This window comes from Malassezia pachydermatis (genome assembly GCF_001278385.1).
Source record: "Malassezia pachydermatis strain CBS 1879 chromosome Unknown scaffold6, whole genome shotgun sequence".
NCBI lineage: Eukaryota > Fungi > Basidiomycota > Malasseziomycetes > Malasseziales > Malasseziaceae > Malassezia > Malassezia pachydermatis.
The window spans coordinates 461987-476639 of NW_017253143.1; the positions used below are offsets into that span (position 1 = coordinate 461987).

Consider the following 14653-nt stretch of genomic DNA (forward strand, 5'->3'; position numbering starts at 1 on the left):
TATGGGTATGGTGCTGGACGCTAGATACTAGGAACGTTCCTACGTACACTTAGTTGTCCTCGAGCCATCGGTACTCGAATCGGAAATCGTTCTTTCGGCGCTGGCACCATGAACCTTCCCAATCGAAGTACACATAGGCGCCCTGCTCGTACTCGTCCGTGATGACCTGCGGCTCAGAGTGGCGCTGGAACCAGGTGAGGTACTGCTTGTGGAAGCGCCATGATTGCTTCTTCAGCTCACGAGCTGCTAGGTATTGGTGGTACGTCCCCTGTTGATAGTAGAAGATGTAAAATAGCGTATCCACATCAAATTTGGCATACAGCGCAGGGTTGTCGAAAATAGAGGCCGGGGATTGTGGGTAGTAGTGAGACGTGGGAAAGGGGTCTTTCGGTACATAGTGTTTCGGGCTCTCCGAGTCCACAGGCTCAGGTACGCCACCAGCATAGCTCGAGTCAAGGGTGCGCTGAACGAGAGGGAGATTCGATTCGCGAGCGAGTGATTTTTGCTTGGCCCACTCAAACGAAGAGACCAAGTCGGATAAGGTATCAGGCAAACGAACATCGCCAGACGCGCGGTCCACGGGCCGCCCAGCGTCCGTAGAGGTATCCGTAGCTCCCTTGGCACTGGCTGAGGATGTGTCCGCATCAGTCCCTGTGCTTGCCGCTGGCACGATGGGCGATGGCGCCACGGGGGCTGACGCTGTGCCAGGCGAGGTCACCGAGGAAGCGCCACCCACAGCTGCCGCGGCTGCGGCAGCGTATCGAATAGGAGGAAGTACAGCCGTAGGTGTGCTCGCCTTGGGTGCCGTTGGCGTGACAGAGGCTGTAGATTGCAATTTCCCTTGCTCAAAGTTTGTGACAACACGTTCCTTGAGCGGGGGCTCTGGTGCAGCCACCGTCTTTTTGGATGCCGCTTTCTTCTCCTCTTTCTTCGTCTCCTCTTTCTTCGTCTCTTCCTTCTTTGTCTCTTTGGCAGCTGGCTTGGGCGCCGGGTCCTCAGTCACAGCAGGCTCTGGCTCTGGCTCTGGTGCGGCGGCATCCTCTGCGTCTTTGAGGCCAAAGGCTTCTTCCTCCTCATCGAGGTTGAATTCATCGTAAATACCCTCGTCCTCTTCAAAGTCGTCTTCAATATTACTCTCCACGAAATAGGCAATGTCCTCTTTGACATCGTTGATCCGCTCCACGTCAAGCGTGCCATTCTCCAACATCCGTAACAAGATCTCCAAGCGAGAAATGTGCCAGTTGCGACGTTCAATTTGGTGCTCTAGTTCACCCACCCGGTCGTCTTTTGAGGAGGCCTTCTTACTCCGCTTGGAAGAGGCAAGTGACTGCTCGATCTCAGCCTCGGCCACCTCCGTCTGTCGTGAAAGCTCGTCGACCATGGATGTGAGCCACTGTGACATCTCGAGCTTAGCCTTTTCTGTCGGCCCCAACTTGGCAGCTGCAATCAGTCCTTCTTTCGAAAAGGCTTTGGTCTTCATTTCCTTTTCGGCCGCTTTGAAACGCTCCATTTGCTATACATTAGGTCGTCATGTATCATACATACCGTCTCAATGAGTCGCCGGTTATCCAGGAGCGGCTTCTTGTCCTTGATATCGTTGCTCTGTAGCCATGTCTTGATTTGGTCACGTAGCCGTTGTAGCTTCTTGATCTGTGTCTTCAGGTCCGCCTCCAACTTTTCTTTCTGTCCCTGATTGGAAGAGGTCTGGAGCTTGTCGTAGAGCCCTTCAAAGAGCTCGACACCTTCCGCCACTTTCTTAAATGTGCGGTCGATCTCCGCTGTGGGCGTTAGCAAGCTTCGCACTTTCTCACGTACTTTGCAGCTTGCGTGCTGCCATCGTGGATCAGTCACTGGAAACGCTGGACTGCGTGCGCCGAGTTGGCAGCGTGCTGGCTCGTTGGTCACGGCCCCCCACCGTCGTACATAATAATTCAAAAAATGCACTGTGATTCTCGTCTGCGTTCGTCAGGCGAGCGACGACGGCGGCTGCCATTCTTTGCCTTCTTATGGTCCCCATGTTGCGCTCACTTGCTGCACGCAGTGTGCCGCGAGTGGTAACACTCACGCGTCAGCCATGGATGATGGCGACACGCTCCATGTCGACCACGCCGTGCCGCAGGGAGGAGCAAGAGCCTGTGACAGAGGCATCTGCATACCCCTTCGCGAAGCATGTCATTACGCGCACTCATACCACACCTTCTAACACAGTCCGCACACCGGTACCAGAGCCAAAGCACCCATCGCGGGCTATCATGACACGCGTCGATGCGCAGCTCGCCAATGAACTAGACCCAGATGAGAAGATTGCCCGTCTGTTTTCACGCAAGTCGCCAGACTGCATCCCTCCAGGCTCCGTTGTCATGGTTGAGACATACTTGACACCTGCACGCACAACGTCGACAGCCTTTTCAGGTGTCTTGATTGCAGTGCGCCGTGCTGGTGTCGCGACGACATTTGTCCTGCGTACTATCGCGCACAAATTGGGTGTGGAAATGCGATTCCATGCGTATAGCCCTATGATCAAGGATATCAAGGTGATCCAGCGAGCTGACGCGAAGAAGGGCTCGCCAGGTCTGACCCGTACTCGCCGCGCCAAGCTGTACTACATGCGCCGCAGGGAAGATCGCCGCGTCAATGCTGTGGCTGGTCTTGTCAAGCAGTACCGTGCAGCCGAGCAGCAGAAAGCGCCTAGTGCGACCAAGCCTGCGTCATCCAAGGCTTCAAAAAAGAAAAAGTAGTTGGTAGCTTGGTAGGTGTACTCAGAAAGTGCCCGTTGTGGGCATCGTCCAAGTCTCAGGGATGATGGCCGGCGATACGCCTCGGTCGAAATTCGGCCGTTTTTCACACCCATAGTCCAGTACTGCCGCCACAAGCAAGGCCAGCCCCGTTATCGTGCAACGGCCCTTCGCTACAAGGGTCTACCTCCAGCCGCGCATACATACGACGCAACAACACAATAGTGCACTATCACAGGTATCTACGTAGAGACAGCGTCTCGCAAAGCGAGTGCCAGTATAGGTACATAGGAAAGGAAATATAAAAGGCACTCAGAGAGGCCTTACCAAGAGGCCTTTTCTACGCCTGGGATCTCACCATGGACCGCTTTTCGTCGGAATTGGTACTGCGAAGTGTTAGTCGCCCTGATCATTCCTGCTAGATACGTACGCGGCATAGACCAAATTCGGTAAAGATACCACGCCCACGGCCCGTGTCGACACACCGCTCCTTCACAAACGCAGGGCGTGACTTGGCTGGGAACGAATTGAGTTCCAACTGGGCCATATGGCGCACACGCGAAGGCAGTGTGGTGTTGCGTGCGATGTACTTGTACGCACGACGAAGGAGCTCATTGGACTGCACTGCTTGGCGAGCAGCCATATCGCGGCTTTCATGTTAGATTATACATGTGTTCTTCTATACGTACAGCATGCGAGCATTTGGACGGACACCCATCGTAGGCAGCGTCTTCTCGAACCACCACAACGGAGAGGACGGCGTGAAGCGATCTACGCTGGGTGGCTTCAGAGAACTGCTTAGTCAAGGCCCAGCGGCCATCGCCAAATGTTGTAGGTTTGATTGGTGCAATTATTGCTTTGCGTGGAAAGTCAAGGGCAGAAGGGCCTACGTGCGCATTTTGAGCGCTTGGCTGTGAGTTTGGTGTGCCCCCCACTATTCATTCACTTCCCATCCTACCATGGACGCCCTCCAACGTTCTAGCGCCCGTCTTCGGGTTGTTTGCCCGTATCTGAGAAACATGCCGCCTAAGAAGCTGTGCCAGCTCACGCGTGCGTACTCTGTGTCGCGCCTGAGCAGCCCTCTTCTTTCGCGCGCCAAGCAATGCCCTATTATGAGTCAGTCGATCGCCGAGTCGACATGCTCTGGCCCGCAGGGGGTCACAAAGACCACCGTGGCTGGCGCCTCTGGTAGCCACACTGTCTCTGCGCCCCACCCTTTGACCAAGTCGTGGCTAGAGCGCGCTGGTGGTGTTTGCCCAGTCGGTGGCCACATGATGGCGTCGCAGCAGCGCGCATACTCGACGCAGACCCCGGCTGCATACGCAGCCATGGTCTCGTCGCCTGATTCGACAGTGCGTGCCCCGACCTCTGCACCTGCGCCGGCATCGTCTGCGACGGAGGCTTTGCATTCCTCGCCTCCTTACCAGCGCCGTACGCCCGGCTCTGGTTTGGGCCGATTGCCTGAGCCAGCGCCGAGCGAAGGCCCCGGTTTTGATTTCGAGAAGTTCTACCATGATGAGCTGAAACTAAAGCATGACCAGAACACCTACCGCTACTTCAACAACATCAATCGTCTGGCCCAAAAGGCGCCGATGGGCCATCTTACGGAGGAGGAAGGCCACGAAATTACCGTCTGGTGTGCGAATGACTACCAAAACATGTCGCGTCACCCGCGTGTGCTGGCTGCTATGAAGGAGACGCTGGAGAAGTACGGTGCTGGTGCGGGTGGTACGCGGAACATTGCTGGCCACAATATGCATGTGGAACACTGCGAAGAAGTGCTCGCGCGTCTGCACCGCAAGGATGCAGCGCTTGTCTTTGGCTCGTGCTATGCTGCGAACGATGCTGCGCTTACCGTCCTGGGCTCCAAGCTTCCCGGCTGTGTGATTCTCAGCGACGAGAGCAACCACGCGTCTATGATCCAAGGTATTCGTCACAGTGGTGCGAAGAAGATGATCTACAAGCACAATGACATGGCGGACCTGGAGGCCAAGCTCAAGTCACTGCCTGTCTCGACGCCGAAGATTATTGCGTTTGAGTCGGTATACAGTATGAGTGGTACTGTGGGCCCGATTGAGCAGACGGTGGCGCTGGCGAAGAAGTATGGCGCGATTACCTTCCTGGACGAGGTGCATGCTGTCGGCATGTATGGTCCGCATGGTGCTGGTGTGGCTGAGCATCTTGACTGGATGCTCAATGCTACGATGCCTCCGGGCCGCCTGCGTGGTACGGTGATGGACAGTGTGGACATCATTACCGCGACGCTGGGTAAGGCGTATGGCAACGTGGGTGGCTACATTGCAGGCTCCAACCGTTTGGTCGATCTCATTCGTTCGTATGCGCCGCAGTTCATTTTCAGTACGACGCTTCCTCCCGCGGTGCTTGTAGGCGCTGCGACCGCGGTGGAAGTGCTGATGGAATCGAACCGCACGCGCCAGCTGCAGCAAATCCGTACTCGTGAGCTAAAGCAGGCGCTGCTCAGTGCCGGTATTCCACTGCAGAGCAACCCTTCGCACATTGTGCCTGTGTTGGTGGGCTCGGCGGAGAAGGCGAAGTTGGCTTCAGACATGCTGTTGAATGAGTATGGATGCTACGTGCAGCCGATCAACTACCCGACTGTAGCGATGGGTCTGGAGCGTCTGCGTATCACACCTACGCCGCAACACACGTCGCAGCATGTGGCGCAGCTGGTAGATGCACTGAAGGAAGTGTGGCAGCGCCTGAAGCTTCGTACCGTGGACGATCTGTTGGCGGCGCCACGCGATGGCTCGGACGTGCTGGCTGATTTGTTCCGCCGCTCGCAGTTTGAGGACAACAACTCGCCTCTATGGACGGATGCCATGCTGACGATGCCCAGTGAGATGCTGGTCAACAGTGACTCGGCCGCGCTGCGCTGCGGATGTGACGCGGCGACGTCGATCACGTCATCGACAGACACGCCGGCGTCGTCGACGCACGCCTAACTGTGTCTGTTCCTAACGTTTAAAGACGTATGGCGAGGGGTTACTGCGTCTGCGTCTTGGTCGTGCGATAGTGATTTGTCGTCGTAGTGTTTGGCGCTATGTGCGTGCTCATCTCTGCCGCTTTCTTGGTCTCGTTTCTTTTGATCTGGTAGCCCATCCTTCGTGCATAGGCAATTTTTTTTTTGGCTTTTTCTCGGACTCTAGGCCTCTCGCTCCGACGACGCTTTTCTTTCTGCAGTGGAGCTGCAGGCACGCGATTTACTGATCTGTCATACGCCCCAGCACTATTTTTTCTGCATATTGCTCATAAAAGGAAAAGCGCCGGATGTCCGCTCTCACTTGATTGGCTGTGACCGACCCACTTATCCCCTTGGCTAGACAGGTAGGCACGCTTCAACGTGCGCACTCGTACCGTCGAGTCGTAATCAGGCGATTGGATCTTCGCCACTTGCCAAAGCCTACCTAGCGTGTCAGGATTGGTACGACCCTGTGTACTGTAGGTTGCACACGATTTTCTGTGTGTTATCGACCAAGGTAGCATTGCTTTCTGTTATGGTGGTCTCTTTCCGAGCCAGTTGGGGGGCCCTTGTGTGTGTTTGGGCCCTACTATCTATGCTGAGCGTGGGCCTGATGCAAGTGCAGGCAGCCCCCTCATTCGGTACTATCATGTATGAAGCACGTCATGAAGGTCATGAAGAGGCAGCTGCCACCACTTCGGCTCCCTCTGACACCGCATCGGCAGCGTCCACGACGCCTGCTGCTGTGCAGCCTATGCCAATGCACGACGCGGCCGCCTCGGCGGGGCATATGCATGGTCACGAGGATATGTTTACTTACGATACTATCTCCCCCGATACGGTGCCGCGTTTCTGCAAAGTTGCGACGGCGGCGGAAAAAGTCGGTCATGATGAGTTGGCCGAATGCATTGCCATGGACGAAGTGGATGCCTTGATGGGTGCTGATCAGGCTGGCTGGGCCTTGCGTCCCAGTCCTCCGATTAGTATGGCCAATGTTCACGCCCATGCACATGGCTCCGAGGCACCGATGTTGACGCTCAATGAGACGCGTCTATTCCTGCGCAAAGGCGCTGTGCCGATGAGCTACGTGGAGTGGGACTTTGGCAGTGGTATGGGCCGCATGTCAGAGCTTCGCCGCTTTGTCAGTGACGATGCGGTGCAGGTGCAAACGACCTGGCCTGACCGTCCTGTGATTGGCCGCTCTGGTGGATATTGGCGTACGTTGGGCGACCTTGATTACCCTGTCGCTTGGAACTCGCTGCGTGAAGATCTCAAGTACCGTATTGGCGATGGGAAGAACGAGCCAACACGTCAGCGTGGTCTAGCGGCTTTGACGACTTTCCTGTTCATTATGGCTTGCTTTGTGATCCTGCCGCTCCTCTTGTGCCTGCAGTCGGCGCAGTCCTCACTGGTCCCTCTCATGTCGCTGCTATACCTTGCTGTGCTCACGTCCTCGGTGCTCTTTGGCCGTCTGTACTTTGCTCTGAGCCCTGCGCTGTATCCGCCCAGCGCGTTGCCGGGCTTGGTGCGTACTGTGCTGTTCCTATCGTATGCGTGCTTTGGCTACCCTGCCATGCAGCTGCTGTTCTTGATTGTGCCGCTCGTGCGTGGCCGTCTCCGCTCTTGGTCCGACGTGCAGAACCTGATGCGCGTGATTACGCGGGGCCCAACGCCCATGCTGCAAGAGTCGGTTCCGATGACGCCGACGCCCGCTACGTCGTCTGGCTCGCCGTCGAATCAGGATAATTCGGTGATGTTCGATCACGAAGAAGAGAATGACAATCCGCTGCTTTCGTCGCCGGCTGAGGACGGCATGTATGTGCCACACATGGGCTCGTCGTCGTTTGAAGACGCGGCCTCGTCGTCCCTGCGCCGCCCATGGGATCAGTTTGTGCACAAATACCCTCGTCTCTACTTTACGCTTAGCCTGATGTACACGGGCATTTCACGTGCCATTGTGCCGCTGGCCTTTGTCGTTGTGTACGTCGCGATCGCTATCTACACCGGTTCGTGCCGTCGTCCATACAAGAACGTGTGTTTGGCGCACGGCATTAAGGGTGGCATCTTCTTCTGGTACGGCGTGCTTTCTTTCGCTCGCTACCTGGGTGCGTTTGGTGAGTATGGCTGGGCCTGGAACAAGCGCCCGACCGTGGCCAACACACGCCACAGCCATGCTCCGTACTGGCGTCGTACGATGCCCAGTGGTGAGTTTATTGAGTGCTCGGCGATCTTTTTGTACGGTATTACCAACACCTGGATGGAGCGTATGGGTGCCAAGGCTGGTGACCCATACACGATCAAGCAGATTCAACACATTTCCATCGCTGTGATGTTCTGGTTTGTGGGTCTGGTCGGTATGGCGCTTGAGTCGACCACTGTGCGTCATTTGCTGGCCTACGCTGTGACGCTCGGCCATCCCTCAGCGGTCCTGCCGCGCGGTGACCAGGACCGCGTATCGGCTCAGGTGGCGCCACCGTCGTACGTGAGCAGCTTTAACCCCTTCCCGGCCCTGGTGATTGGCGTGACGGGTGTGGCCATGGCTGCGCACCACCAGGACTATGTCTACGAGGTGGAGATCCATATTCTTTGGGGACAGATGTTGGCCGCGTTCGGTTTCCTGCGCTGCCTTACCTACTTCTTCTTGTGGGTCCGCCCACCGACGAGTGTACTGCCGAGCCGTCCGCCCACTGAGGCAATTGGCTCCTTTGCTCTCTGCTGCGGTGGTCTGCTGTTCATGCTCTCCAACGAAGAAGTGTCGTTTGCCGCAATGCGTGCTGACTATGCCGACGGTATGGCCGTTCTCAATTTGGCTGTATCGATTGTGGGCCTGGTCTTTGCCTGGACGTTCTTCGTCATGCTTGTCAAGGCGTTGTCTGTGAAACGCAAGGCGGAATACGCCATGGACCGACCAGAGGCTATGCCTTCGGCGTCGGCGCCGAACTCGGCATGGCCCAAGCCGGGCGACAGTGATGTGAAAGAGTCGTCGTCTTCGTCCCAATTTGTTGTGGGTGAATCGTACGAATTGGAGTCGGCTCTCTAATGATGCATACGCCGTAAGTGACATGACCTGGGTGCCTGATCCACCTAAATTCTTTCTTTTTTTCCCCCTTCCCTCCCCTACTCCCTTTTTTTTGTCTTGTTTCTTACTTATGCAAGCCGCATTCCTTGTATTCTGTGATGTCTATACTCCTTACGTAAGTAGTTCTTATACTACACATACCATAACCACCCTTCTCTTGATGATGTGTAGCGCCAGATCGACCTGCAGCGTCATTTACTCGAGCGCCCCAGGCCCCGCGATGTGGAGACAGAGGGGAGTGCGACACTTTTTTTTGCCTCCGCGCCCCCCTGTGCGAGGGTTATCATTGCCCTTCCTTCCCTTTTTCTTGCACACAACGCCATTTACAAGGGAGAGTTCGTGAGCACACTGCCTATGGAGCCAATACCTACGTATCTGGGGCCGCGCTCACGCGTGCAACAAGCGCGGCACATGCGTACGATGAGTGGCTTGAGTTTTGATGCGTCGTTGGTCTTTCCTCCGAACTCCAACACCACCACAGGCCGATTGAAGCTGCCCTTTCTCGGTGGGTTTTATTTATCTGATATGATCATGGCCGCGTGGGTGGTGTCCGTCAATATCCTACGAACTTGCAGCATCGCTGAAGTCGTAGATATGGTGTGCCTTTTCGCATGGTATCATCTTACGGCTCTTCTCTCTGATATGCGGCAGCGCAGGCGTGCCTATACACATACCCCCAGCTACTTTTATGCGTACACACTCTGTGTTACGCAACTGCTCATGCACTATTTCCCGTTCCTGGCGCCACGCGTTGCTTTGGCGCCTGAGTCGCATGGCCCTATTATCCAGTGGCGCACAGGCGGAGGGGCAGCGACGCTGATCCGTCCTTATCACCAAGCGCCTAACTTCCGGGCCTACTGGATCAGTCGCAGACATCGTCGTGCGCCTGAGCCACTGGCCACTATGCCCCGAGTCGTCGTGCTCTATGTCCATGGTGGTGGATTTGCTCTTGGATCCGTTGCCTTGTACACAGAACCTCTTCTCCGGATCTTGGGCCATATGGAGCATATGAGCCCCTCTCTCACAGTGGACTGCGTGGCACTCGAGTACGATTTGATGCCTCACGCGCACTTCCCGGCTCCCCTGTTACAAGTGCTTCGATGTTATGCCCACCTTATCGAAGCAGAACGTATACCTGCTTCGCGCATTGTGTTGGCTGGCGACAGTGCAGGTGGCAATCTAGTGCTAAGCGCTCTCCTGTGTCTTTCAGGTCAAGGCACCTCTGAGGTGGCTGAACGCAACTGGGCGTCTCTTCCCATGCCAGGCAAAGCCGTGTTAATTAGTCCCTGGGTGGATCTTCGTCCCCGCGAAGCGTGGTCCACAGAACGTGTACGCCATGCCACCAAGCTTAAACCCTCCTTGGACATTCTCTCTGCGGAATGCCTTGTCCAGTTCGCGCAGTGGTACGCAGGCGTTCTTAAGCGCCCACGCCGTATTATGGGGCCTGTCACGCACCTTTGTGAGTCATTGTATGGAACATCGTTTCCTCTCTTGCGATGGTGCCGCGAATGGCTCGAGCGCCCGCTGCTACGTTACGGCAAGCGGATCCTGCCGCCTGAGGAGGCCGTGTCCGATCCAATTAGATCCACGTCCGAGTTGTTTGACGCTACGTCCTTGGCCCACAAGACCCCCACAACGCCCGCGGAGCGCCGTCTTGAGACGAGCCCACTCCTCTCTCCTACGTTGGGCGATTGGCGTGCTGTTTCGTTGGAGCATGGCTTCTTTGTCACATGGGGCGCCAACGAGCTCATGGCCCGGGACATTCAGGCGTGGTCTGAGCGAGTCACTCATGCGACATGCTATGTTGAGTCAGGTGGATCAGGGGTGCATGTATGGCCCTTCTTCCATGCTCTGCTCGCGCCGACCATGACAGAGCGGGAACGCGGTCTGCAGCTTCTTGCGAGAGCCATGATGGAGGGCGTTTCGACGACTTTCGTACCCTATTCTAGTGAGACGGATTCACCTACTTCGATGCCGTCCGATATCGAGGATATGGACGACGAGGGTCCCCGTTCGATGCAAGAGGCATGGGATGCCGAGCTCGCCCAGATTGGTGTGAAACTCCAGAGTGCGTCAACTTTTTCACAGAATCTGTAATATCAGGAAACGCTATTATTCACAAGTTGAATTATATTATAGGATGTATGTAATAGAAGACGAGAAAGAAAGAACGAAAATATTATCACGAGCATACGTGCCGGGATCAGAATCACTCCATAGGGTTGGTCCGAGCTGCCTGCTCATCGTCATCGTTGTGGGATAGGCAGAGCCCACAACCAAAGACCAGGTCGGACCAGTACCAGCGATTGTTATTCGGACCATCCAAGGGGTCTTTGGCATCGGTACTCATACTTGTCGCTGGTGGATACTCATGTGTCTGAACGGGCGGCTCATGCATAGCAGGGAAGGATCTGCGGTGTTCTGCTGCCTGCAGAGAATCATCGTCTTCCTTGTAGAGGTTTGCTTCTGCCACATCACCATGCATGGGCTGTTCACCCACTTGGCTCTCAGGGATCGGATCAATTGTGCTGCCATATCGCAAACGCGAAGACCCTGCAGCATTGACCGACCCTTGTCTCTGTAGGGTGTTTTGGCGACGAAGCTGCCGTGTAGATGCACCTCCTACTGTTACAGTAGGAAAGTTTCGTGACCGAATTCGTGCCAATGTAGCCTCCATATTGGATTGTGATTCGGGCTGGTCTGCAAAGGGGCCCATACCTTCCCTTGGACTATCCACAGGGCTCGACACAGGGTGGTGGTCATTGTACGATTCATAGGTCGTTGATGGCACATAGGTCTCTTGCGCACTTGATATGTCGTCCGCCTCATTGGACGACATGTGATTTGTGCCCATCAAGGCGCCTGTTTGCAACGCTTCTTGGTCGGCGCTGCTCATATGCGAGTCTGAGCCATCCGTGAAAGGAGCAGCCGGATAGTATTGGGAATCTTCCGACTCGTCGCCTACAGGGCCATACCCATGTGTAGGCAGCATAGTGTCGTGCCGATTACGTCCATAGCTGGACCGTGCCAATTCGTATGTATCTGCTTTTGCACTAGTAGATTGCTGGCGTTGGTTAGGGGTATTTCGAGGGCCTCGCAAACTGGGAACACGAGCAAAAGAGGAGCTAATGCGACGCACAAGCGATGTGCCACTTGCGCTGCCAGCTCCGCCATGATCAAGCCGGTGACGGCGCTGGTTCTGCTCCTGCTTGGACATACGACTCAAGTATTCTTCAACATGTCGTGTTTCCGCCTCTTGCTCTTCTGTTTGTGAATAGGCTTCGCCATTGGCTAATGCGTAGGTATCATAGCTGGACGATGCGTTAGTGGTCGTAGCGTCGGACCGTGGAGCAGCCCAAGCTGCCTCCGCCACTGAGGTACTGGCGTCTACCGTATCCACCGGTAATGCTTCATTCATCTTCCACACGCGCAAGCCTAGAGAGATAACAGCGCTGTGAATCTAGAAAAGACGCTGGCCGGCTTTTCGCCCTTTACCACTTGCCCCTGCTGCATCTTGGACAAAAAGCCGTCCGTCGAAGGCGCCATCACGTGATCGGGAGGTAAATTTTGCCCTCGGTGAGAAGTGGTGTACGGGGCCTGTGGTGCGGCAGCGTAGGAAGATGAATTTCCCTGGCCACGTGGGGTACGTTCGCCAGCCACCGCCGCGATGCGTGGTGTAGTATGTGGATCGTGCACGGCGCAGCGAGACTAACACGCAGTGTGATCAACTACGTGCCGACTTGGTCGAATGCCTGAAAAAGTCGGACTGTATGCGGGTAGAAGGGCGAACTGGTAAAGAGTGCTTGACGCATCACTTGCAGTCCTTGCCGCCGGAATGCCAACAAGCCTACCATGGCTTTGTTGAATGCAAGCGATCATTGGTACGCATCACGCAAGAGGGCATCTAACCTACCAGTGGGACATGCGGAAACGGTACGAATTCTTCCCTAGAAACTCATACGCTACAGATTCCGCGGGATACCCGGTGCTGAGTATAGCACAAGCTCTACCACATATGCCGCGTTGGACAAGCGCCTTGGTAACCAAAACGACTCATAGGCTTCAATTACTCTTTTTATCAAATGGGTATCTACACGCGAGGCTCAGGAGGGATAGGTGCGACATAACGACGGGGTGTAGTGCGTTGCTGTGAAGCGGACGAAGCCCTTCGCTGCCATGACCACTCGGTAGCGATGGATGTGGGCGACGTCAACGTCGGTGAGAACATGGTACGTCTCCCTCTCTCCGGCTCCACTGTGATGGGAGACTCCATAGGTGGCGGTGTCGGGGGGAGCGATGGCAATGGCGGAGAGAGAGGGGTGGCTTCTGGCGATGCGGCGGGATGCACTTCAGCCTGCTCTTGCATGCTTTCATGCGCTTTAATTATAGCAGCAAGGTCATCGTGACTGTGCACAGAAGCTTCGATACTGCTTCCTTCCTCGCTTTGGTAGTCTGCCTGTATATCTGCCAGTGTCTTTTCATCCACTGTCCATGCTCGGGGGGGCAGCGGTGGTGGGATGGGTGACGGTGTTATTGCGGCTGATGACGGTGTGGCCGAGCTTGAAGGGACAGGGGGCACCCGGCGGGGCAGTGTGGGTGCAGGAGGCGCGGTGGACGGAGGCTTTGTGTCGCTGTTGCCATTCGCCGGAAGGGGCGACGCCGGAGGGCTGGGGACAAACGGGCGTGGCGAAAAGGAAGGTGGCTCTGCGACCGTGGCCACTGGCATAGATTGCGTGCGAATCGGTCCAGGTCCTGGGCCTTTAACCGTAGGTGGCGGATCGAGGGAATAATATGTGAGTTCCACGTAGACCTGCCCGCAGAATTGGTGCTGGTTGTACAGTGAGACCCATTGATCTTGTTCGCCATGCCGAAGGGCTTTTTGGACTTCCACTGATCCCTGGCCAATGTAGTCCGGTTCTTTGTCTGTGGCATAGCATGCGATATGCAGCAAACGGCGCGACGGCGGTCCCTTGGTCCACGGTGTGGTATCGTACACTTCGAAATGCATTTGCTCATCCCAAAACGGGGTCGTACCACCTCGTCGATCTGGTCGTGTACGTAAGAAGACACTGTCCATGTGTGCCTCGACCCATGGATCCTGTGTATCCACCGTGCGACGAAGCGGCAAATGTTTCTATGTGTAAGGACGAAGCATGGAATACGTACGCCTTTCAGGATGACACAAACCAATGTGCCGCGGTGGTGCGGGGCATGCGTGTACGCAGGTACTGCTGAGTATGTCATAGCATACGTACGCACGCCGACCGACAAGCGCTCCTCTACCTCCCGACGTTGCAAGCGCTAGCTCACGCTCTGTGGAGTACGTTTGTTGTGCGCGGGGTGGAGGCAGGGGGTGCCTGGTTCGCTGACTCAGCCGCGGTCCGTCCAGGGGACGGTGGTGCCGCGTAGGCGCTTGGGATCGCTTTCTCATGCAGTTCATGTCGCGGATGCTCCTGTTGCGGGCCCCGCCACTGCGTGGCATGGCCTTGCGCACGTACTCGTCGGTCCCTCCAACACAGACGCCGACGCCGACGCCGCCCATGACGCCGCCATCGCGACCACAGCCAGTTCCTCCGCAACCGCAGCCGCTGCCATCGCACCAAGCGGCCCCTCCGCCTCCACCCCCACCAAAGTCCAAGCATGCCCTGCTGTACTCGGACATTTTCCCGCCCATGTTCCGCGTGCTGGCGTACAGTACGGCGACATACTTTGCGCTGCACCTTGCTTGGACGTACCTCCGCAACGAGGAGGAGGCACGGGCGCAAGACGCGGAGATCACCGAGTTGCGGGAAGCCATCCGCACTGCGCGCAGTGTGTAAGGGCGATCGGGAACACACGTCGATGTACTACAGCCCTACA

At 56.1% G+C, this 14653-nt stretch overlaps 10 protein-coding genes across 10 annotated transcripts; 6 read left to right on the forward strand and 4 right to left on the reverse strand.

The window, feature by feature from the left end:
• Positions 1 to 49: 49 nt before the first annotated feature.
• Positions 50 to 1837, reverse strand: Malapachy_0222 (ccr4-not transcription complex; the record flags this gene model as incomplete). The annotated part of the gene is made up of 3 exons (XM_018134753.1): positions 50 to 1513; positions 1546 to 1778; positions 1816 to 1837. 3 exons carry the CDS (start codon positions 1835 to 1837, stop codon positions 50 to 52), a joined length of 1719 nt encoding a protein of 572 aa, XP_017991079.1.
• A 178-nt stretch (positions 1838 to 2015) lies between these two features.
• Positions 2016 to 2738, forward strand: Malapachy_0214 (50s ribosomal protein l19; the record flags this gene model as incomplete). Its single annotated transcript, XM_018134745.1, has 1 exon — positions 2016 to 2738. One exon carries the CDS (start codon positions 2016 to 2018, stop codon positions 2736 to 2738), a length of 723 nt encoding a protein of 240 aa, XP_017991151.1.
• A 320-nt stretch (positions 2739 to 3058) lies between these two features.
• On the reverse strand, positions 3059 to 3453 carry Malapachy_0229 (mrp2-mitochondrial ribosomal small subunit; the record flags this gene model as incomplete). Its single annotated transcript, XM_018134760.1, has 3 exons — positions 3059 to 3121; positions 3166 to 3385; positions 3425 to 3453. 3 exons carry the CDS (start codon positions 3451 to 3453, stop codon positions 3059 to 3061), a joined length of 312 nt encoding a protein of 103 aa, XP_017991121.1.
• Positions 3454 to 3754: 301 nt separating this feature from the next.
• Malapachy_0195 (5-aminolevulinate synthase) lies at positions 3755 to 5698 on the forward strand (the record flags this gene model as incomplete). Its single annotated transcript, XM_018134726.1, has 1 exon — positions 3755 to 5698. One exon carries the CDS (start codon positions 3755 to 3757, stop codon positions 5696 to 5698), a length of 1944 nt encoding a protein of 647 aa, XP_017991113.1.
• A 666-nt stretch (positions 5699 to 6364) lies between these two features.
• Positions 6365 to 8755, forward strand: Malapachy_0209 (hypothetical protein; the record flags this gene model as incomplete). Its single annotated transcript, XM_018134740.1, has 1 exon — positions 6365 to 8755. The coding sequence occupies one exon, from the start codon at positions 6365 to 6367 to the stop codon at positions 8753 to 8755; it is 2391 nt and encodes a 796-aa protein (XP_017991180.1).
• A 681-nt stretch (positions 8756 to 9436) lies between these two features.
• On the forward strand, positions 9437 to 10891 carry Malapachy_0247 (arylacetamide deacetylase; the record flags this gene model as incomplete). Its single annotated transcript, XM_018134776.1, has 1 exon — positions 9437 to 10891. The coding sequence occupies one exon, from the start codon at positions 9437 to 9439 to the stop codon at positions 10889 to 10891; it is 1455 nt and encodes a 484-aa protein (XP_017990998.1).
• Positions 10892 to 11003: 112 nt separating this feature from the next.
• On the reverse strand, positions 11004 to 12212 carry Malapachy_0271 (hypothetical protein; the record flags this gene model as incomplete). Its single annotated transcript, XM_018134800.1, has 1 exon — positions 11004 to 12212. The coding sequence occupies one exon, from the start codon at positions 12210 to 12212 to the stop codon at positions 11004 to 11006; it is 1209 nt and encodes a 402-aa protein (XP_017990954.1).
• A 249-nt stretch (positions 12213 to 12461) lies between these two features.
• On the forward strand, positions 12462 to 12853 carry Malapachy_0217 (hypothetical protein; the record flags this gene model as incomplete). Its single annotated transcript, XM_018134748.1, has 4 exons — positions 12462 to 12473; positions 12514 to 12675; positions 12711 to 12727; positions 12763 to 12853. The coding sequence occupies 4 exons, from the start codon at positions 12462 to 12464 to the stop codon at positions 12851 to 12853; spliced, it is 282 nt and encodes a 93-aa protein (XP_017991196.1).
• A 31-nt stretch (positions 12854 to 12884) lies between these two features.
• On the reverse strand, positions 12885 to 14038 carry Malapachy_0273 (calcineurin temperature suppressor cts1; the record flags this gene model as incomplete). The annotated part of the gene is made up of 2 exons (XM_018134802.1): positions 12885 to 13928; positions 13961 to 14038. 2 exons carry the CDS (start codon positions 14036 to 14038, stop codon positions 12885 to 12887), a joined length of 1122 nt encoding a protein of 373 aa, XP_017990925.1.
• A 185-nt stretch (positions 14039 to 14223) lies between these two features.
• Positions 14224 to 14613, forward strand: Malapachy_0221 (hypothetical protein; the record flags this gene model as incomplete). Its single annotated transcript, XM_018134752.1, has 1 exon — positions 14224 to 14613. The coding sequence occupies one exon, from the start codon at positions 14224 to 14226 to the stop codon at positions 14611 to 14613; it is 390 nt and encodes a 129-aa protein (XP_017991032.1).
• Positions 14614 to 14653: the final 40 nt, after the last annotated feature.